This window comes from Molothrus aeneus, chromosome 17, assembly GCF_037042795.1.
Source record: "Molothrus aeneus isolate 106 chromosome 17, BPBGC_Maene_1.0, whole genome shotgun sequence".
NCBI classification, from domain to species: domain Eukaryota; kingdom Metazoa; phylum Chordata; class Aves; order Passeriformes; family Icteridae; genus Molothrus; species Molothrus aeneus.
In genome coordinates this window covers 10,712,477-10,733,196 of record NC_089662.1, presented here as the reverse complement: position 1 = coordinate 10,733,196, position 20,720 = coordinate 10,712,477, and the positions used below count along the sequence as shown (strand labels likewise).

General features: G+C 44.2%; 1 protein-coding gene across 1 annotated transcript in view; it reads right to left on the bottom strand.

Annotated features, from left to right (window-relative positions):
* TAF4 (TATA-box binding protein associated factor 4) overlaps positions 1 to 18,744 on the bottom strand; it is a 36,886-nt gene extending 18,142 nt beyond the window's left edge. Inside the window, exons 1-2 of the mRNA XM_066561414.1 lie at positions 18,429 to 18,744; positions 15,408 to 16,496 (exon numbers count right to left, since the gene is read on the bottom strand). Of these exons, the coding sequence (XP_066417511.1) occupies positions 15,408 to 16,496; positions 18,429 to 18,744 (1,405 nt within the window). The remainder of the gene's footprint in view (positions 1 to 15,407; positions 16,497 to 18,428) is intronic.
* Between the last annotated feature and the right edge of the window lie 1,976 nt (positions 18,745 to 20,720).

The window sequence follows — 20,720 nt, the reverse complement described above, 5'->3', positions numbered from 1 at the left end:
AAAACAATCATTTGTAATTCAAACCTTGACTCTAGGCACTACCCTGTTAGATTTCTAACTCCAGGAAGTCTGAAGTACTTCTTCCAAGTATTGAAGTCATAATAAAAAAGTAACTCATACAAAGCCACATTTATATCTATCGTTATTTAAATAGTTCTTTCATTCCCACTCAAATTTGATACACAGTTATTTTTAATTTATATAGTTTCTAACATGTCATTAAGTCAGCCTCTACCACTGATAAATTCCTGTACACACAAGGCTACATACAAACATAAAGACAGTTACTACCATCTGCATGAGCTTTAATCACAGTATGATTATATGAGACATTTTACCTGCTTGGAATGTTAACTTGTTGGTGTCTGGGTGACTTTGGAAAAGGTGTAAAAATTCAGAATGTGATGAACTTGAAATTTGTGTGCAGAAACTCTGCAGTATTATAGTGTGCAGGAAGTTTTGATTTAACACAAAACACCTCTCCACCTTGATGGGAATTCTTTAAAAAGGGAGATGGAGCTGCTCTCTGAACTTCTATCCCTACAGTCCAACTACAAACTCTTTTCCAACCCAATTAGCTAAAAAAAAACTCACTAACCCAAAACTATACCCAAGCTGGCCTTAAGTGGATTTTCAGCGAAGTTCAGAGGGGTCATTGGAGATCACTTGATTATGAATTAAAAACAAAAGTCCCATTTATCTCCTACTTTTAAAGAAAATCACTGTGTGACTGTAACACCCCCTCTCCCCATCCATACATGAATCTCAGTTAACAATTCATGACAATGAAGAAGAGGAAGGGCTGACAGCCACATGTGGGGAAAAGGAAATTTCTTTCCAAAACTTACATTTTAAATATTTAAACACAGGTAAGTATCATAACCTCAAACTCCAGTGCATAAGGCTGCAAATGCTGAATGAACCAGGTCAGAACTGACTACCAGGTACTAGAAGACAGCTAGAATTGTATAACTTATCTCACTGTTTCAATTAAATACAGCAACATATTTAAAGATGGAAAACATCTTTCTGTTTTATCAACCAGGTTTTTGTTCCTGGATAAATGGATTAATTACTGCTTGAGATCAAAGAGCTAATAAACATCACTGGAAACATTCAATTAGAAAAAGGTGACAATGAAACCTGGCCATTTTAAATATCTTTCTGCCTTCTTTTTCCTAGAAAGTCTGATCACGTGTACTCTAAAATCATATTCACTATTAAAAATGCAAACATTCAAGAATTCTTTCCAAGTCTCTCATTAAAAAACTAATTAAAATTAAAATTAATTACCATTTTTGTTAGAAGTTAGATGCTTAAGAGAATCCCGAAAGAGGTTAATATTTGAGTTTGAATTAAACAATTCATCATGGCTCCAAATGAAGGATTAACAAACTTAGTTGGCTGTTTCTGATGCCAGAAAGACTTGTGCTCCTGACCAGTACTATGGTCATCTCAATGTTCTTGCAGTGAAGACCTTCCCAGATCAATCCTGTTTACAAAAATGTTCAGGATGGAAAATGCCATCATTATGTGATGTAGCTGCAAGATTCTGCAGGGTCATCTTTGCCTCTTGCTTATTTGTAATTCCATTTGCTAATGACATTTCCATTTATAAAGTGTTGTGCTTTGGGTCTTTTCTTTGTTAGTGTTTTTTCAATTGATAAAATGTGTAAAATCATGCACTGGAATAAAAAGTGAAGGGTTCTGGCCATTGGACATATCAGAAAAACACAAATCAGACTTTTTTTTCTAATACTTCCCTCTTCCTTCTTCCTTTGAAACATGACTTGGCTTAACAAAGACAAAAGAAAAAAAAATAACAGAATGATAAAGAAGACTAATAAAGTATTCTGCAGCCTTTGCAGACCATTCTGATTATCTGTGTAATTTCACACACATACTACTTTCTTACTAGACAACCCCTACGTCCAGAAACCAAACCAAACTAAAACAGTTTCCTGATTTGTTACCAGTTTTTACTGGAAGATCTTGATTAGTAATATTGATAGGAGCTGGGCTTTCCAGTGAGGGAGATAAAACCACCTGCAGATACAGCAGCACCTTCAGACCAGTGTTCTCAGGAAGTGCACAGTCCAGCAGTGTCACCTCTGACAGCCACACCGAGCAGGAGGCCACTCCAACAGCAGCATGTCCCAGTGTCACCTCCAGGGTAATGCTCCATAGCCCAGTGTCACCTCCAGGGTAACACTCCATGTCCCAGTGTCACCTCCAGGGTAACACTCCATAGCCCAGTGTCACCTCCAGGATAATGCTCCATAGCCCAGTGTCACCTCCAGGGTAACACTCCATAGCCCAGTGTCACCTCCAGGGTAACACTCCATAGCCCAGTGTCACCTCCAAGATAATGCTCCATAGCCCAGTGTCACCTCCAGGGTAACACTCCATGTCCCAGTGTCACCTCCAGGGTAACACTCCACAGCCCAGTGTCACCTCCAGGATAACGCTCCATAGCCCAGTGTCACCTCCAGGGTAACACTCCATGTCCCAGTGTCACCTCCAGGATAATGCTCCATAGCCCAGTGTCACCTCCAGGGTAACACTCCATAGCCCAGTGTCACCGCCAGGGTAACACTCCCTAGCCCAGTGTCACCTCCAGGGTAACACTCCATAGCCCAGTGTCACCTCCAGGATAACGCTCCATAGCCCAGTGTCACCGCCAGGATAACGCTCCATAGCCCAGTGTCACCTCCGGGATAATGCTCCATAGCCCAGTGTCACCTCCGGGATAATGCTCCATAGCCCAGTGTCACCTCCAGGGTAACACTCCACAGCCCAGTGTCACCTCCAGGGTAACACTCCATGTCCCAGTGTCACCTCCAGGGTAACACTCCATGTCCCAGTGTCACCTCCAGGGTAACACTCCATAGCCCAGTGTCACCTCCAGGGTAACACTCTCTAGCCCAGTGTCACCTCCAGGATAATGCTCCATAGCCCAGTGTCACCTCCAGGGTAACACTCTCTAGCCCAGTGTCACCTCCAGGATAATGCTCCATAGCCCAGTGTCACCTCCAGGGTAACACTCCATGTCCCAGTGTCACCTCCAGGGTAACACTCCATGTCCCAGTGTCACCTCCAGGGTAACACTCCATAGCCCAGTGTCACCCCTCCATGTCTCAGGGACTCCATCCAGACCACGGGGGACACACTGAGGGACTCCCTCTCCAGTTAGCAAGCCCTAACCAGAGGGCACAGCAAGGTGTGCTTGTGCTTCTCACAGGGCTTAACAGTGTGCAAGGACCAAACTCCTGCCTGGGAAACACAAACCCTATACAGGGCCCTGATCCCAAGTGACATCATCTGTCACTATCTGATCCCAAGTGACATCATCTGTCACTATCTGATCCCAAGTGACATCATCTCTCTTTCCGATGCACACACTCAACAGAAGAACAGAAGCTTCAAGCTTACAAATATTGCTCATTACCCACAATGTAGTTCATGGTTAATCCAGACCAAATCAGAACCATTACTAAGAATCTAGAGGAAATTCTCTTCTTTAAGTAAAAAGGTAACTAGAAACTTCCCAAGAAAAAACAATTGGGGTCAGGGAGAACTGTTAGGCAGCGAAGAATCAATAGACACACAGGCTGGTGTTCAGAAAGAATGTCCAAGCCTGAAAGAATAACCAGAGGACTGATGCTTCTAGTGTAGAAAACCAAAGTGCCTACAAACATCTCTAGAAAAGGAGGTTATTGATCATACAGTGCACTGACAGCTGACAAACCTTCAAATCCTAACTAGATTTGCCAGGGAAGTTCACTAAGAGGTTATCTTCACCTCAAAGCCCTTTGGGCCTTAAGCTCTTGAGCACACACTCATTTGTGGCAAGATGCTGCAAACATTTGACATGGCAGAAAAATCTGACAGTAATCCTAAGTGGGCTGTGCCATATTAGCAGGAGAAAGCTTTAGGAGAGAATCCTTTTGGTATTGTCAGAAGAGATTCTGTTGCAGCAAAAGAGAAAGTGAATGTGTGCGTAAGGTTATGCAAGTTATCACACACAGCACAAAAACCATCTAAAACCAAGGGGCTGAGTCCATGCTCTGTAACTGATTGGATCAGGTTACACAGGGACCCAGAATGACAAAACCCTTATAAAAGGACAATGTTTCTAAGATTTTTCCAGTACAAAAATGCTGGAGTACCGGAGTGAGAGCTGGAGAAAAAGATAGCTGCCAATACAAGCTACAGAAGAGCTTCCAGAATAAGTGGTATTTGTGACAGGGTCCTTTACTGCAGAAAAGGGAAAGAAAACCTGGTACTGACATCAATGCTGTCCAACAATCCACCATTCCTCCTCTTCCAATAACTGATCCACCTGGAAAAACTCCCACTCTACAGGAATGAAAGCCCAAGGAAAGCAGAAAGAACCTATGGAAGTCTACTAGTCCACTGCAGCCCAGTGAAAATCTGGGTCATTAAGGAAATCTTCCCGAACACTGGACAGTTTGTAGCAGATTTAGAATTATTTGCACACATTAAAGAGCAACCTCTGTAACAAACCAGATGAGTACCGGCTCATGAAGGACCATCTACACACCACCTCATGAGAAACAGGGATTACAAATCAAGACAAGTGGAACAGAACTGTAAATGGTAACAGAAGTGCAGATTAGACGTCAGTGAAGACACACTACTTTGTACTTGAGGAGAAATGTGCACCACTGTTAAGTATATATTAGATATACTTCAGTTTAGGTACTTAGAACCTCAGGAGACCTGTGCTGCACAAGTCCATAAAAAATTCTACTTGAACTTTCTTGCCAAAGCCCTTGACCTCACCAGCAATCTGAGCTTTCAAGTTTCATCAACAAACGTGGTTGTTTTGTGATTTCTATAAAGACACCTGAGCTCCACAAGGATAAGCACAGTGCCTAAGGAGAAGTCTCCACAGTGCAGGGATCAGGAGGTATCAGAAATGACCCCATGACCATGTGAGACTGCAGCTGCTCCATGAAACTGCCAGGCAGTGACAGAGCTGTCCAGCACACGGGACAAACCCGTGCCAATTCCCTCATGCCTTGCTCCAGAGCAACGGGCACCCCAAAGCCACAAGGCTGAGGCTCAGCACACAGCTGTGCTGAGCACACAGGACACCCTGAGCCCAAGGAAAGGGTCCTGTTCAATGGTCAGCACCTGCTGCACTCAAGGTGTGCTACAACTCACCATGAAAAAACATGGCATGATTGTCAGGTGATGCTTCAGAGCACTTCTAATACAAAATACTTGGAGTTTCTCCCGACAGGCACTGCAGACTGGCATGGCACAGAGTTTTAGGCAAGAACTACAAAAGCAAATTCCATTTCCTTTTCAACTCATGTCACTCTGGAGTAAAGGAAAATTCTACCCAGACACAGTGCCTGAAAGTTAAGGTACAACATACAACAGCAGCACTCCACTGCTGGCTACCACTACTCTATCCAACCTGCCATTATGGTCTCAGAAACATCAATTCTTCAACAGCTGATTTATGATTACTGTCAACACAGGTGAAAGATACATTTGCAAATATCCTCAAGAATCCTCACTGCAGTGCACAGAAAATGCATTTTGTACAGACTAAGTACAAAAGTTCACATTATGAAAAACTGCTTGTTTTTTCTTACAGAAGAGTCAATAGACAAAAAATTTGATTTAATTTTAAAAGCTTTTGCTTACTCTTACTATGCAAGAGTTCTGTTTCAAGCAACACAACTGATCTGTCTAAAAGGTAAAGAAGTGAATCATTTGTAAAGTATTGATTCACAAACCTTTTGAGAATATAGCTAAAGGAATAATGTCATGTTGGAATGCCAAAAAGACACTGCATTTAAGAGTGATCCCATATGTAAAAAATCTTACCTGCTCATTTGAAGAGGTGTGTAAGAATTGCTCTGGAAAATGCATCATTTTATATAGCAACAATTGACAAATGCTTCAACAACAATGTGATTTGCAACTATTTTGACTTCTCTGGAAAGCTAAATTCCTTGAAAGTGTGTTAACATTCCTTTCTAGTCAAGGATACAAAGCTAGAACACCAGAGTGCTCTGTCAAATTGCAACCCAATCATCACACAAATCTGTCTGATGTCGAAACAGCTAAGAAAAACACTATCAAGAGCTAAACCAATTGCTTTAATTATTGATCTCCAAGCAATTCAGATGCAGCTCTGCCATTTATTTCAATATACTTAGATCAAACAACAAAGCAATTATACCAAAATCGGATTCGGGTTTGAGAAAGGAAGACACAAAATAAAGTGTCACTAATTCTTTACGTCTGTTATTTTAAATAGGAGGTTTTAAAACTCAACCTGTCTTTATTTGTGACAGTTTGTTTGTACCAAGGTGTGTCAACATTAGTGCTGTTCAAGCACCTGAAGAAATGGGAAGGCAGAGTTACTTTGCATTTATTACCAGAGTCTGCACAGAAATATTTAATGAGGAGTAATGCTTTAAATCAATGCTTTCTTCCTTCAGAATGCAACAGCCTAAAACAACTAAGTCCATGAGAAGCTACGAAGAAAAATTTCTTTTAATTTGTCTCCACTGTGAATGCCCTACTCAAGGTATACACTTTTTGTAATTTTAGCTGATGCCACCTTTCCAGCTGAAGCTGTGGAGACCCAGAGCTGGACAATTCTACTGACTGACAGCTCCCCAGGGCAGCCTCAGCACAAACATTCCCTCCACATCCTCCTCTGTGAATTCATGCCTCTCTCACTGCCCATACAGAATCATTCTGCTTTGAGAATATGCCAAACACTACGCCTGCAAGTTCAATACAAGCCATCAACTGGGACATGATATTACATGCCATTTGGCTGATAGCAACATTTATTAAGTAGCTCTGCTTTTGCAGTTAGTCTGAACACAGAAGGAGAATTATTTTCACACCTGTAAGCTTGAATTCAGAATGCTTTTCAACAAAATCAGGTTTCGTTTTGATTTTTACTAACCATCAAATGCACAGTCCTGAGTAATGACTAAGCTTAATGACTGGGTATGACTAACACTTATAAATAATTAGTGCCTTTTCTCCCCCTCCCCCATGGAGCACAGGGAAGGAAAGAAAATCAAATGATACCCTGGTAAAAAAGGAAGAAAGAAAGGAACTAAGAGGTTGAATCTCAATGTGTGAACACTTGTATATTCTTCCAATCCACCCTTAATACCACTGCAAACACCACTGCACGTATGTCTGTTAAAAACTAATAACTCCTCACGCTCGTCTTTGAACTTCCACACAGTTCAGTCACTGTCAGCCTCCCTGCTCAGACCTCTTCTCCCCCACTGATCCCTCCACAAACACTCTTCTTGTCCCCTCCATGGACTCTTTTGTCACAGGTGCTGCAATTCCCCAGTGCTACTCCTTGGAGCTGGCACTTGTGACTCATGTGACCACAACTGGTCCCACTCGCCACACCACGACTCAGGCTCAAAGCACCTGCTGTTATTACACTGGGAGAGAGGCTCCCAGCTGAGCCCTCCCTTCAAGAAATGTCTGATTAATAAACTGAAGGAAGGTGTGCAGACAACTCAGTACAGCCTTGGTGCCCCCCAAAACCTCTCAGAAAGACTGCAGCATAGCAGCACACCTCACTGCTTGGCTTTTGTTTATACTCTGATATCTGGAGCACACATTTTGCAACTGTGCTGGTTGTCAGCACAGTCTATCCAGCACGTGCTTTATTCTGCACAAAAGCACTGTGATAGCTTTTAACAGTTCAACTACTCTCAGAAGCATATATTAATCAGGTTATGATTATAAGTTAGACCATTTTTCCAAGAGAGGCTTACTCAATTCAATACAAATCTTAGGACAGTCATGTCAGTCATGTAAAATAATATTACACACTGCTGTTTTATGTTATTCTTGTCTAGGTACTGGATATGTGTTATGAAAAATACATTTTAGTAAGGCATTTTAAGGGAAAAAGCATCAAAATTAAGATACATAGCATTCATAAGTTACAAGTCAAATTTATAAACAGAGATCTACCATGGCAAAAAGTTACTTAATTTTCATCAACATACTTTTCCAAATCCCACAAAAAGAGCTTGGTATCCAAACTGGACCTTGCACTGAATTCTGTACAAATACAAAGTAAAAGCACCATCCCTATTTAACCTATTTTATAACACATTTACACATTTTGCTAAGCATCAACCTTTGATGTTCAAAGTGAAACTTTCTGATTACTGGTAATCTAAGTACAGAAACCCACAGTTTTAAAATGTTATTTTGAGTCTGACAACAGTTACAGACCTGAAGATCAGATACATTTGTACAACACCTTAAGACAGCTCTGCTGAGGTGCTGAACAGATCTCACTGCAGGTGTATCAATTCCTTAGAATTATCACCTCTTTCTTGATTACTGATAGATCTCTACCACTATCCAGTGAAAACAATCAACACTTTGTTCTCACAAAAAATACTCTATATTTTAAAAAACCCTCAAAGGCACACATAAGACCTCAAGGACAATTATTATCTTTTACATTAAATTTTATGCTAAAGACACCTGAAGAGAATTACTCCAAGAGAGGAGGGCTTGTGGTAAAAAACTGGCTCTCAGTTGGGTCATCTGCACCTCCAGAAGACAAACAGCATTTCCAGGAAGAAATTCCCACAGATTAGAACTGGTGTAAAAATTTCCAGAGTAAGCTGAGGTTTAAAACAACCAAAAAGCTCTATTCATGTGTCTATGACAAAAAATTTTAAAAAAAAGCCTCATTTAATCTGAAATATGGATGATCACATAATCTTTACACCTGTTTAATTACAACCTGTACACAAACCAGGCTGTATCAGCAATTTTGCTTCTCTTACAAGGAAGCAGATACAAAAGAGCTGATACAATTATTTGCACACAGGAATAGACCTGTGGCTGTGCAAAGAAAAAGCCCTTTGTCACCTGTGAGCAACACTCTCTCCCTAGTTTGGCCTTCCCTCGTACAGAGCTTTGGGGTTCATAACACACCTGAAAGAACTGTCCACTAACTAGGACTAAACGTCCTCTCTGTCATTGGGATAGATACATGTGCTTCTCCTCAGTTATGAGAAACTGTATTTTCAAAATTCTACCTCTCCAAATCTTCTTTCACAAGAGATAATGTGCCTAACAAGCTAAACTTGCTAACAGTCTTCCAATTAGCAAAAGCCTTTTTTTCCTTACGTGAAGTAACGACAACCAATTCAAAGAGAAGTTTCAGACAGATTAATGGAGTTACAAACATTCATAAAGTTTCAACACAAACAATAATCTTGACAAGAGTAGATATTTTAAGGTAAAAATTATGATTTTGAATATTTCTGACCAAAAAAAATGAACACAGTAACAAAAAATGTTTAATGTGTTAAGTGACTTCTATGTCCAGTTCTTTCTGATCAGACTCAGCATTGACCACACAGTTTTTACACAAAGCAACCTTTCCACACACCAGCACTCTCTTTCCTTGAACCCAGATAGTTTAAATATCAGTATTTTCAACTGTGTTCTAGAGCTACTTAATAAAAATTTTTAGAATTATATTTACATATCATTTCCCAAAATAGGGAAGACAGACAACAGTAAAAGTTCTCATACATCAAAATACTTCATTTGAAGAGTTTGTGATACAATTTGTCTCCTATCAGTGGCCCAAACTCATGCATTTTCACCTCACTTTGCTAACAGGGCTGCAGTATTCTCTGTTATTAAGGGATTCAAGTCCTGGGCAACAGTCAAATTTGTGGTATTCAAACCAAGAAGGTTTCACAAGCAACCCGCTTAAATTTCCAGAGATGGAAAACATGTAACTTCTTGCAAAGTGCAAAACACTTCAAAAGAAATAAATCACTTCTGGTTATTGACCAATAACCTCTATCACAAGCTTAGTGATACCCAAAATCCCCAGAAGATCACAATTTGAAGATCATACAGACATATCCATACATACACTTCCAAAGGCTGTTGGGAGCAGTGTTTTTCATAACAGAACTGAACAATATGTAATCAGAGTTAACAGCTTCCATAGCTTAAGAGAATCACAATTACAGTCCCATTAGATCCCATCACTTCACGACACAAGTGATAAGATGTGCACAATATGAAGACACTGTTTTTAACAGAACCAGAAAACCCAACTGCACAGCAGCTCTCTGAGGCTCTCTGGGGTACAAAGCCAAGCATGCAGGAGTCCTCAGTTATGGAAGGTGCAATGCGAACAAACACAACTTTCAGTCTGGTGACATATGGCAGATCTGATGTAGCAGATTCCAAATAAAGCAGAATGTTCCTTTTGCTGATGCATGATTTGAACATAAAATCCACCCTGCACTCAGAAGGGTTCTGCAGAAGAGATCCATGGTCATCTTCCAGAAAGACAGATACTGCTTTACACGCCAAGTACAGGACTCCCAAGCTCTAATCCTGGCAAAATATCGATTCCTGCATGGCCTTGGGCAAGTCAGAACTTCTCTAACTTGCTCTTTCCCCCAGCTCTAAAGCAGAGTTTATACTACTTCATTTACCAACCACACAGGCAGGTTGCAAGGATTAAAACATTTTGAAAAATGCTTTGAAAGTAAAACATACTGGAAGTTCTCTAAGAAACCCCCATTGTCACGGTGCATTGCAGACATTATTTTTAACAAAATCGAGCCATGCCAACACACTTAACAGGCATAATATTGGCAGCACATGCAACATACAGGGAAACTATAATGAGGATATGTTTGAACTCGCTTACTAGTCAGTGAGAAATAGAAACAACCACATTCTACTACTTCATAGTATTTCCCCTGTTCCTTATATCATGGGGTTCTGATGATTTCCTCATCTATCTGCATCCTAATTCCTTCAGGGACTTCTCAGGTACACGTTTCAAGTACAAAGCAACCCAAGGAATGAGGCACTCAGTAGGAAAAAGTAACATAAATTGCTTGCTTTGATTCTTCTCAGTTGGCACCCTTCTCCATTTTTATCCACTCTCCTTTGCCCAACCACCTACTACCCCAACTCCCAGCTGAAGGAAATGGAATTACTCCTGCAGAAGTTGTTTTTCAGTTATTCCACCTCCCGAAAGTACAACTGCTCAAGTCAGAAGGACCCAAACCCATGCTTTAAATTATGTGTTAGGTAGTTTTCCCATCCTAAAGCCACTATAACCATGGCCTGAGTTAGAATCCTTCTTGGATAGTGAACACAAGCTAAAAACCAATCAGTTTCTACAAAAAAAGCTCCAATTTAACACCAAATGAAGTTTTGAGCCTCTAAGGCCATGAAGAAACCCTTGAGTGTGCATATTCATGTTGACCATCTTCCAGGATGTGCAGATGTAGAGCACTGATGCTCCTTCAGGTCTCCTTTGCTTCTGGAAAGCATCAATGATAAGTTTTAACCACTGCTGGAGTTCAGAACTCTGGAACATCCCACTGTTAAGGGGCCTCTTTAACAGCAGTTTCTCAGTCTGTAAAAGGCCTATCCTGCCCTCACCACAGAAAAGGCACATGAGATGCCCTTCAGAAAGAGAGCAACAAAGAAATCTGTAGTCTCATCCCCTATCATCAGCCACTGGCAGATCCCACTGAGTTTTGGGAAAGTAATAAAGAAGTTTTATTTTTAGATACAAGGCAAAACAATTCTCTTCTACAACAGCTGCAGAACTGCACCACTGCTAGTGGGAAAACTGGTCATGACTATAGAAGTAAAAAAAACCCCATGATGACATGCCATCCTATTTGCTATATTCAAACAGGACTACATGTCACCAAACCATATTTAATCAGGAAAATACCAGACTTTATGATCAAGCCACCAAATTTTCATAACTACTAACAGTCATTCAGAAGGTAAAAGAAAAGAGAGGGGCAGAGGGAAGTGAAAGTTTCTAGATTTCAATTTCACCTAAGCTAGTTGAGAAAACTGTCCAGACCTACCTGCTCCATACTATTCTCACTGCATACATTCAGCACTCACCAATCTGCTCCTTTCTCTAAGCAGACACCTTAAAAATTTATTATGAGATGTTTGTACATAAAGATAAAGGAGAAGACAGTAGCAAGAAGAGAAATCAAATCTTTGAACCCCAAGCTGACAGTATACTGCTAGGTAAGCATAAACTCACACATGCTGGGCCTCTACTACAGCACTGCTGGACAGGATGGGGTTTTCAAAAATTATTTTAAAGTATCCAAGTTTGGCAGTTTACAAGGTGATCCTACCCTGTGTAAGCAATGACCTCTAAACACTTTACACACTCTTACAAGGCAAAAGATAAATTTTAGTGCATAATCCCTGTTATACTTTTCTGCAGACTTTTCTGAGCACTTCTAACCATGGAACACTGACTTATCACTTTAACAAACCCACTGGTTTTCTACCTCTTACCATATTATTGTACATAACACATTTCCCATTACTGAAGTACTCAGAAACAAGCTTCATTCAATTGATTCCCAGTCAGTTTCAGCAGTGTTGCATCCTTAAGGCAGTATTGTGTAAACTTTTGTTCCTACCCCCTTACAAAATTATTTCACAGTATTTCCATCTCTTTTCTAAGAGGGTGTGAATAACTATTTTGGGACCATCATTACCCAAATCTGTCCAACTGGAGCACAAGGTCCCAAACACAGGCTCCTGAAGAAAAGCCTAAGGACAACAGTCCCCTTCCTCAAAGATGCCAGAAGTGAAAAACCATCGTTAATACAGAGATAAAATAGCTCAGTTCCTTAGATAAGAAATACACCAAAATCCACTAAGGTCACAACAATTATGGCCCACTGGCTCTTCAAACATCTCCAATTTGGTCAGTCAAGGTTTGCAGTACAATTGCCTTGATGCAATACAAAGCATTATTCTAATAGTAATGTATTTTAAGCACCATCGATGGAGTTTATTTTCCACACAGCCTTTCACAGAAAACATTTGAAACCTTGTAAGGTTTCTAATTTTCAAGCCCCAGTTTATAACTCCTGCTGACATTTTACATTCTGCTTTCCATACATGTGACACTGTAACTGTATTTTGGAGAGCTAGAAACAGTAATTCTGGATAAGAAAACAACAGTAAAACCTGTGCTGTCATGGTCAAACCTTCCATCAGAATTTTCTAAGTGTTTGTAATTCTTGCTGTAAAAAGCTGTGTGTGCAGTGTATGATTTCAAATTGCTTCAAGCACTGTCATTGAAACTCTTACTAGCACCCACTATTAACTTTTAGAAACAAACTTGTGAATTTGATGCATGCAGTAGGTGCACAGCACACAGGCATTGCAGCTGCAGCTTCACACTACCAAACTGCCTCCAAAAACCTGGCCTAGATGCTGTCATTGAAAATACAACCCCAAAAGCACAGCCCCCTATGCTCCTTTCACTATGAGTGTGCCTGCACTCTGCTGAAGATCACAGCAGCTGCACGTGGCCAGATTTGCAGAGGTGCTTGGCTCTGAGAGATGTTTGGAAGAGCCAGCATCCACCAATTCTTAAGTGTTTTGAAAGAGATGGTTTATGCAAGGCATTTTCAATGCTGGTTACTTTTGCAAAGTATAAAAAACAAACTAAAGCAATGTAAAAGAGAAATAATCAGTTCCGCTAAAAAAATATTTTTCAATATTAAGCCTGTCTTATCATGCAAGAACTCAGTTTCCAACCTCTATGTATCCAATCATTTATACTTGCTTATTATAAGTCATGCTTATTCTTTTGAAAGCCATAAGTATTTCTTTAAGTGTAGGACAGAAAAAAAAAGTGCTTCATAAAAATCCAAGTGCTTAGAACCTGTATTGCTTTACTTGGATCTATCAAGAACTCCAAAGGAACAATTTATGGTCCAATTTTGCTTAAGGACTGGCAATGCTGCTTCCAAGAGTAACACATTTCAGGATGCTGTGGCAGTCTGAAAACATCAGCTACCTGAAAAAAGGTCCCACTGGATTCCACACTAGTATTTTCCCTCATAATCAGGTTTATAATGCAGTATTAATAAAAAATGTAGGTATAAATGGCACTAGACTAAACTGGATCAATCCTTTGATACATTATAGCAATAAATAAAATAAGGCTTTTCCAACCTATCAATTTACAGGCTTCAAATCAAGCACCACAATTTCAAGATCTGAATTTTACTGCTATTCTTTAAATTAGCAACATGTCATTCAAATTACTCATATATGGAATAATCTTCTACAGGGAAAAAAAAGAGGAATATTTATACCAGTTAGTAGTTGGATACACAGAATGTTTGACAGACTTCATCAAACTCCATGGCATCACATACCACAGATAGCATATTACACAAAAACACAGTGTGTAGTAATACAGCACATAATTCCTGATCTACTTTATGTGACAGGTGCATTGCTCTGAGGTTGATCAGAAGTTCCAAGAGATGTATTTAACTAAGACCACTTGTATTTTACTAGGACCACCTACTAAAACCACCACCAATTTCATTCAGTGTTAGTAGCAAAATTCAATTAGCTATTCTTTGCATAGTGCCCTGAAAACAGTGAGCACTAAGAATACAGCCCTTGTATGTATTATTATGAGGACAGCAATGTGTAGGTTCACACAAGTATTTGGAGTTAAAAATCAAAGTGGATACAAGCAACAAGCCTGACTCAAAATAATAGCAAATATATAACCTTACATCTCCAAATCTGGGATATTTAAGGAGGGACAGAACAATTCTGAGCAAAGAGATGCTTCTCATCCTGCTTTTCACACATCCATTGAGTTCAGGACTAGACTCCTTGTCCAGAGATGCTCAGCACTAAGCATGAGACTAGCTACTACAAAAGCTGCAGCCCTAGACACAACAGGGTGAGGTAAGGACATAGGAAGTCTGCCTTTTGTATCAGAATGCCAGTGACTAAAAAGATGATCATAAGCTTCAAATCTGTGAGTTTTTAAGTCAGATTTTGAAGGTATTTAAAGCCAAAGTAGGTGGTTTTCATGTGTTGTATCTGCTGCTTCTCTGTTCATGAGTGCTCTGTGGTAATGGGGGCATGCAGGGACAGGAGGGAACCAAGCAGCACATAAAGGTTACAAACTACTGACAAAACCACCTGAAAATTCAAAATGTCTGTTGTGCTAATGAAATAACAACATTTCATTAGGTAATGTTCCATTGTCACACTTTGGCAGTTTGCAGCTTCATCTACACTCGCATTGGAACAAAGATACCAGGCAGAATTCTTTTCAATTACTGCTGAAAAGACTTTCTGGTCACCCAAAATCAGACACTAAGTAGTGGAGTGCTACTATGCTACTACTACTCAACACCAGACCATTCTCATTGTTACATGTCATGCCTTTTCCACAATTCACAATTAAATGGCACAGAATCTTACTTGGATTCCTTCCTCCCTGCAAGATACACACTTCCAAACTAAAACCCCTCAATCCTCTGACTTACCTGGTGGTAACTGAAAATTCTGAATGTTAGTCGGATTCTGAGGTGGCTGAGGCAAACGAGGTGCTAAAACTGTAGGAGTCAAAGTTGCTCTGATTCCACTCGTAGTTGGTGTTGGAGTCCTTGGCAGACTTTGTGCCACTGTATTGGCAGTGCCTTTAGCCATTCCTGTGGGGGTGCCAGGAGCTGCAGGAGGTATCCCACCAGGATTGGGAGCAACATTGGAGAGCCCAGCTTGCATAGTTTGCCCAATAATCATGTTACCCCCTGTAGTACTGGGCTGGCCAGCAGTAGCCAGCGTCTGCTGTTGGGATACTGCCTGGACTATAGTTTTAGGAGACTCAGATTTGATGACCTGTGTGGCAGGAGCTGCTGGCACACTGGAACCAGACTGGCTGTTCACAAGCGACGTCTGGAGGGAAACTCCAGATCCCACAGTGGCTGTGGCAACAGCAGGAAAACTCCCCACACTGATGGTTGAATTGATCACAGTATTGCTCCCGTTCTGAGTGGCTGCAGCAGCTGCAGCCACCGTGGGTCCTGCTGTGTGGATGGGGGGCCTCACCAGCGTCACCGTGGGCGCCCCGGTGCCGACGCTCGCCGGTGGCTGCGAGGAGATCACTGTGGGCGAGGAGGAGGATGCAGAGGACACAGCAGTGTTTAGGAAAGAAGTCTGGATGACAGTGTTAGAAGCTGAGGGTAAAACAGCATTAACAGCGTTTCCTTTCCCCACGGATCCAGGTCCATTGTTAACGAGAGGGGCAACAGCAGGTGCAGGAGCGGGGTTGGCAGTCACAGGAGTCCCAGAGAAAGCAGCACTTCCTGTGTGGTGAGAGTTCATCACCACGTTACTCCCATTCAAAGTCTGCACCGTCGTGGTCCCAATCTTGCCATTCCTGGTGGACAAGGCAGTTGCCATGGTGCTGATAACCACCGATTTGCCCTGACTGAGGGTCCCTGGAGCAGCAGTGACTTCAGAGCCTCCTGCTGCTGCAGTGGTGGTGCTGGTGCTCGTTGTGGTGGCTCCATCCAGAGCTGAAGTCTGGGACCGGGTGTTATGATTAATAACACCCCCCTGCACTCCTCCTGCCCCTGCAAAACAACAGCGAGGTTAAACAGAGAAAATGAGCAAGAAGAGAAGTCCAGCAAAGACAGAATGTTCTCCCTTATCACCAGGTCTTCTCCATCTCCCAAGCTGCCTGCCTGGAGCCAGGAAAACAAGACAGAGTACAAACTGAACATGGCTTTGAATACATTATCTTAAAGCCTCCAATATCCCACCAAAGACTGGCAGATCCAGTATTAATTGTAACACCCCTGCTTTTGACACTACAGTACAAAACAGGGAAAAGAGATTTAATATGAACCAAGGGAAGTAAGTAGATCATCTAAGACCTCCTCCCCATTCTGGAGCCTGACATCCCATTTAGAAACAGGACTGCAACTGCAAGGGGGAAAATGGCCATGGAAGACACACTATTGAGACATATTCCCTATACACATTACTCTCTAATCCTGTCATCTCCTACAAAGTAAGTCAGATCAGGAGGCTCAACAACAGCACCAAAATATGAAAAGTGAAAGGAAAGAAAAACATCGGCCTCGCAAGATAAGAAGTACTGCAAGGCCTGGAGCAGGTTTCTAGAAGACCCTTCTTCCTTATTACAGAATTTGTTCCGACACATCTGAAGTTCCCACAGCCCGAGATAGTTAAAAATAAATAAATAAAAAGCAAAGCTGGTTTTCAGAAGGGACAAGATGATGTAGCTTCTTGTCCTGAATAATCCTCATGCCCCTTGATAAGGCCTGGTGTTAGCACAAGTACAATCACACACAGTCCAGGTCCTGGCCCTAAGGAGACAGAAATGGGAAAAGAATAGTGACAGGCAGACACTGAGATGCACATTATAAGGGTCAAGGAGATCCTCCTAGAAGAGCTTCATCAATCATAACAGACGGTCTGTAGTATCTTCTTACACTTCAGCAAGACAAAATCAAAAATAAAAAAGGGGGGAGGGGAGGAATTGCAGAGAGATTCTGAGGAGACATTTCTTTCAATCCCCCTGAAAAACAGCTTCCCTCCATTCCCACGTAGTGAGCCCTCGGTCCCAGCCTTCACACTGCCCCCCTCCAAGGCTCACAAGACGAACGGGGGGAATATTCCCAGGCAGCTCCGGGGGTGGGCGGGTGGGAGAAGGCGCTGTGCAAGGTGGGGTGTTGTGGCCTGAATTCCCCCCCTTGCCGGGACCCGGCGTTGTGACTACCCCCCCTTGAGGGCAGAGGAGGAATGGGAGGTCCCCGTGCCCCCTCCAAGCCCCTGGAACAAGGGAGGGGGTGCGGGGGGAATATCAAGGCAGGCAGATATGGGGGGGAAGCATTTTGAGGGACTTCCTCCCCTTGAAATCCCCCCTCGCTTCCTCCTCTACAGGAAATAGGTGTCATGATTAATAACACCCCCTTCCACTTCAGCAACAGCGAAGGGGGAGGGGAAGGAGCATTTACACAGACAGCTAAGGCGGCATTATCAAGAGGGAATCCCCCCCATAACCTCCACCCCTGGAAAGGGAAGGGGAGCAATCACAGGCGGCATGGGAGGCACAGCCATGACCAAGGGGGTGGGCTCTGCCTCCTTCAGTCCCCGAGATTAACAGAGCCCTTTTACACTCCAGCAACAAGGGCAGGAAAAGCAGAGGGGACCGGCAGAGTCACGGACGGGCACTGCCGGCTCCTTCTGCGGGGCGGCTGCCCCCACACATGATCCAACACCCTCGAGTAAGCACGGGCGAGGAGGGAAAATAAAGGGGAGGGAGCAGAGGCGCGGATACACACCGAGGGGGCATGATGAGGGAAGGCTCTCCCCCGTATGATCGATACCACCCTTTGCACTCCCGCTCCTGCCACAACGAGAAGGAGGAGAGAGGGAAAAGGGGGGAAAGCAGTGAGGGAAGGAGGCAGCGGGAGCTGGGGAGTGGGGGGAGGGGAGGGCCCCTCTCCCTCAGAGCCCCCCACCCCTGCCCACGTTACCTGCTTTTGTGATCTCTGGGGCACTCAGTCCCATCTTGCTGCCGCTGCTGCTCTCTGTTTGGGCATTAGCATTGCCTCCTACTACTACTCCTCCAGGGCTGGGGCTAGGGCTGCTGCTGCTACTGCTGCTGCTCACAACATGGTTCCCCAGCAGCCCCCCAGCGGCCCTCAGGGGCTCCTGCGCCTTGTGGTGCTGGTGGTGGTGGCCGGAGGCCGCCAGCTGGGACTCCAGGGAGCCCACCAGGTCGCTCACCACCTTCTCATCCACCTCCGTGTTCAGGAAAACCTCATCCAGCAGATCCGAGCCCGCCGCCATCTTTTTTTCGGAGGGTTCCTGTGAGCGGCTCCCTCCTCCCCCCCCTCCCCTCTCACGGCTCCCTCCTCCCCCCGCCCCGCTCACACTCGGCCCCCCCGCCCAACAGCGCACGCGCGAGCGCCCGGCCCGCACATCACCGGCCGGGCAGGGATTCCGCCCGCCGCTGATTGGCCCGCGCCCGCGCTATAAAAGGCCGTGCAAATGGCTGCGAACGCTTAGTTGGGAGTCGGGCGGCGGCGGTGGCCCCCCGGCGGCCGCGGGCGGGCGGGGGCTGCGGCCCTTCGGTGCGGCCGCGCCGCGGGTGCGGGGGGTTCGGGAGCCCCGCGGGGCGGCGGGGGCGGCCGCGGCCGCCGGCGGCTCTTTGTCTGCCTCGGCCCAAAATGGCTGCATGTTTTCCCTGCTGCTCTCTGCGTCCGGGTCTCCCCCGCCGGCGCGAGTCTGAAGGGCGCCCCGCACCTGTGCCAGCTGCGTGTAACTGATCCACCGGCGGGGCGGGCGGGGCACACGCCCAGCCCCGGGCGGGGGCAGCGGGCGAGGAGGAGCCCCCGCGCCTGCCTTCCTCCCGCCGCCGCCGGCGGGGCCAGCCGGGGGCTGTAGCCCCTCGGTGCGGCCGGGCCGCGGGGGCGGGCGCGGGGCGCGGTCTGACTCAGCACGGCCAGGGCCAGCTCCGGGAAAGCGCGCCCGGCTGCGAGCCCAGCGCCGGGAAGGGAAAAGGAAGACGAGAGAGAGGGGAGGCGGGGGGGAAAAGAGAGGGAGACGGCAATTTTGAACGGTCCAGTCGCAGCTGCGAGCCGGCACGGCGGGGCGATCCCCGCCCGTGTGTCAGCCCGCGTTACACCCCCGCCGCCGCTTAACCCTTGGGGGAGAGCCGCGCTCCGCAGCGGCGCTCGGCGGGGAGCGCGGCCCCCGCGGCCCGGCCCGGCCGGCGCCGGCTGCAGGTGGACATGATCGCTTACAGGAGGCGGCTGCACTTTGACCTTGTTGTGCAACCATCATAAAGGAAGTAAATAACGTAAAAATACAACCCGCCTTTCAATAAATGCGCTCTTCTGCCAGGCGCTGTTTCCCCAGAAAACTGTATTACCAGATGCAATTGGAACAATATTATCAGATAGAACAATTTATCTTTCACAGAATAGAATCACAGAATCATCAAGGTTGAAAAAGACCTTTAAGATCAAGTCCAACTGCACTGCCACTGTAACCCTTAAACCACTAAATCACATCTCCCAGCACCAGATCCAGATGCCTCTTAAACACCTCCAGGGGTGGTGGCTCCACCACCTCTCTGGGCAACTTATTCCAATGCCTGATTTAAGTTAACTTTCAAGTTTTAAGGGGTATCAAGCTTAAAATAGCACCTCTTATATCAGGATTTTAAAATAAGCTTTGCTGTTATGTTTTGGGAATGGGCAGCATTAGAGGCTGGAGCTCTGTTGTAGTGGGATGGGCTCAGCACCTGCTGGTTGATGATTCTGGGGAATTGACTGGCCTGAAAGCTGCTGCCTGGAGGCTGGTGGAGACCTGCAGGAACAAGGCATTAGTTATTTATGAGAAGGAGATCACTTTAAATATGTCCAAGTTTCCTGTACAAAGGGTTGCCCAGATGTGGGTGCCAGCTCTTCCCCCATCACGCATTTGTGGTGATCACTTAACTTGTAGTACACTAACATGAATTAAATTGATCTGCTTGGCAGTCGACCCCATGAGCAATGGAACAGTGCTCAAGTACTGTCCAGTTCTCAGCCTGTCCCCAAATATGCAAATATACCTGCCAGGGAGAAGCTGTTTGCAAAAATTCACATAAAAACTGATTCGTATTTGCTCTTAACATACAGGCCCCAAAGAATACAGCAAGTACCTTTAAATCAAAAATCCTAGAAATTCAGCTCATAGTGAGGGATATTACTCTTCTGGTTTCTATGTCCTCTTCTCACCTGCGCTAGACTTTGGCTGATAACTAAAAATTACAATGT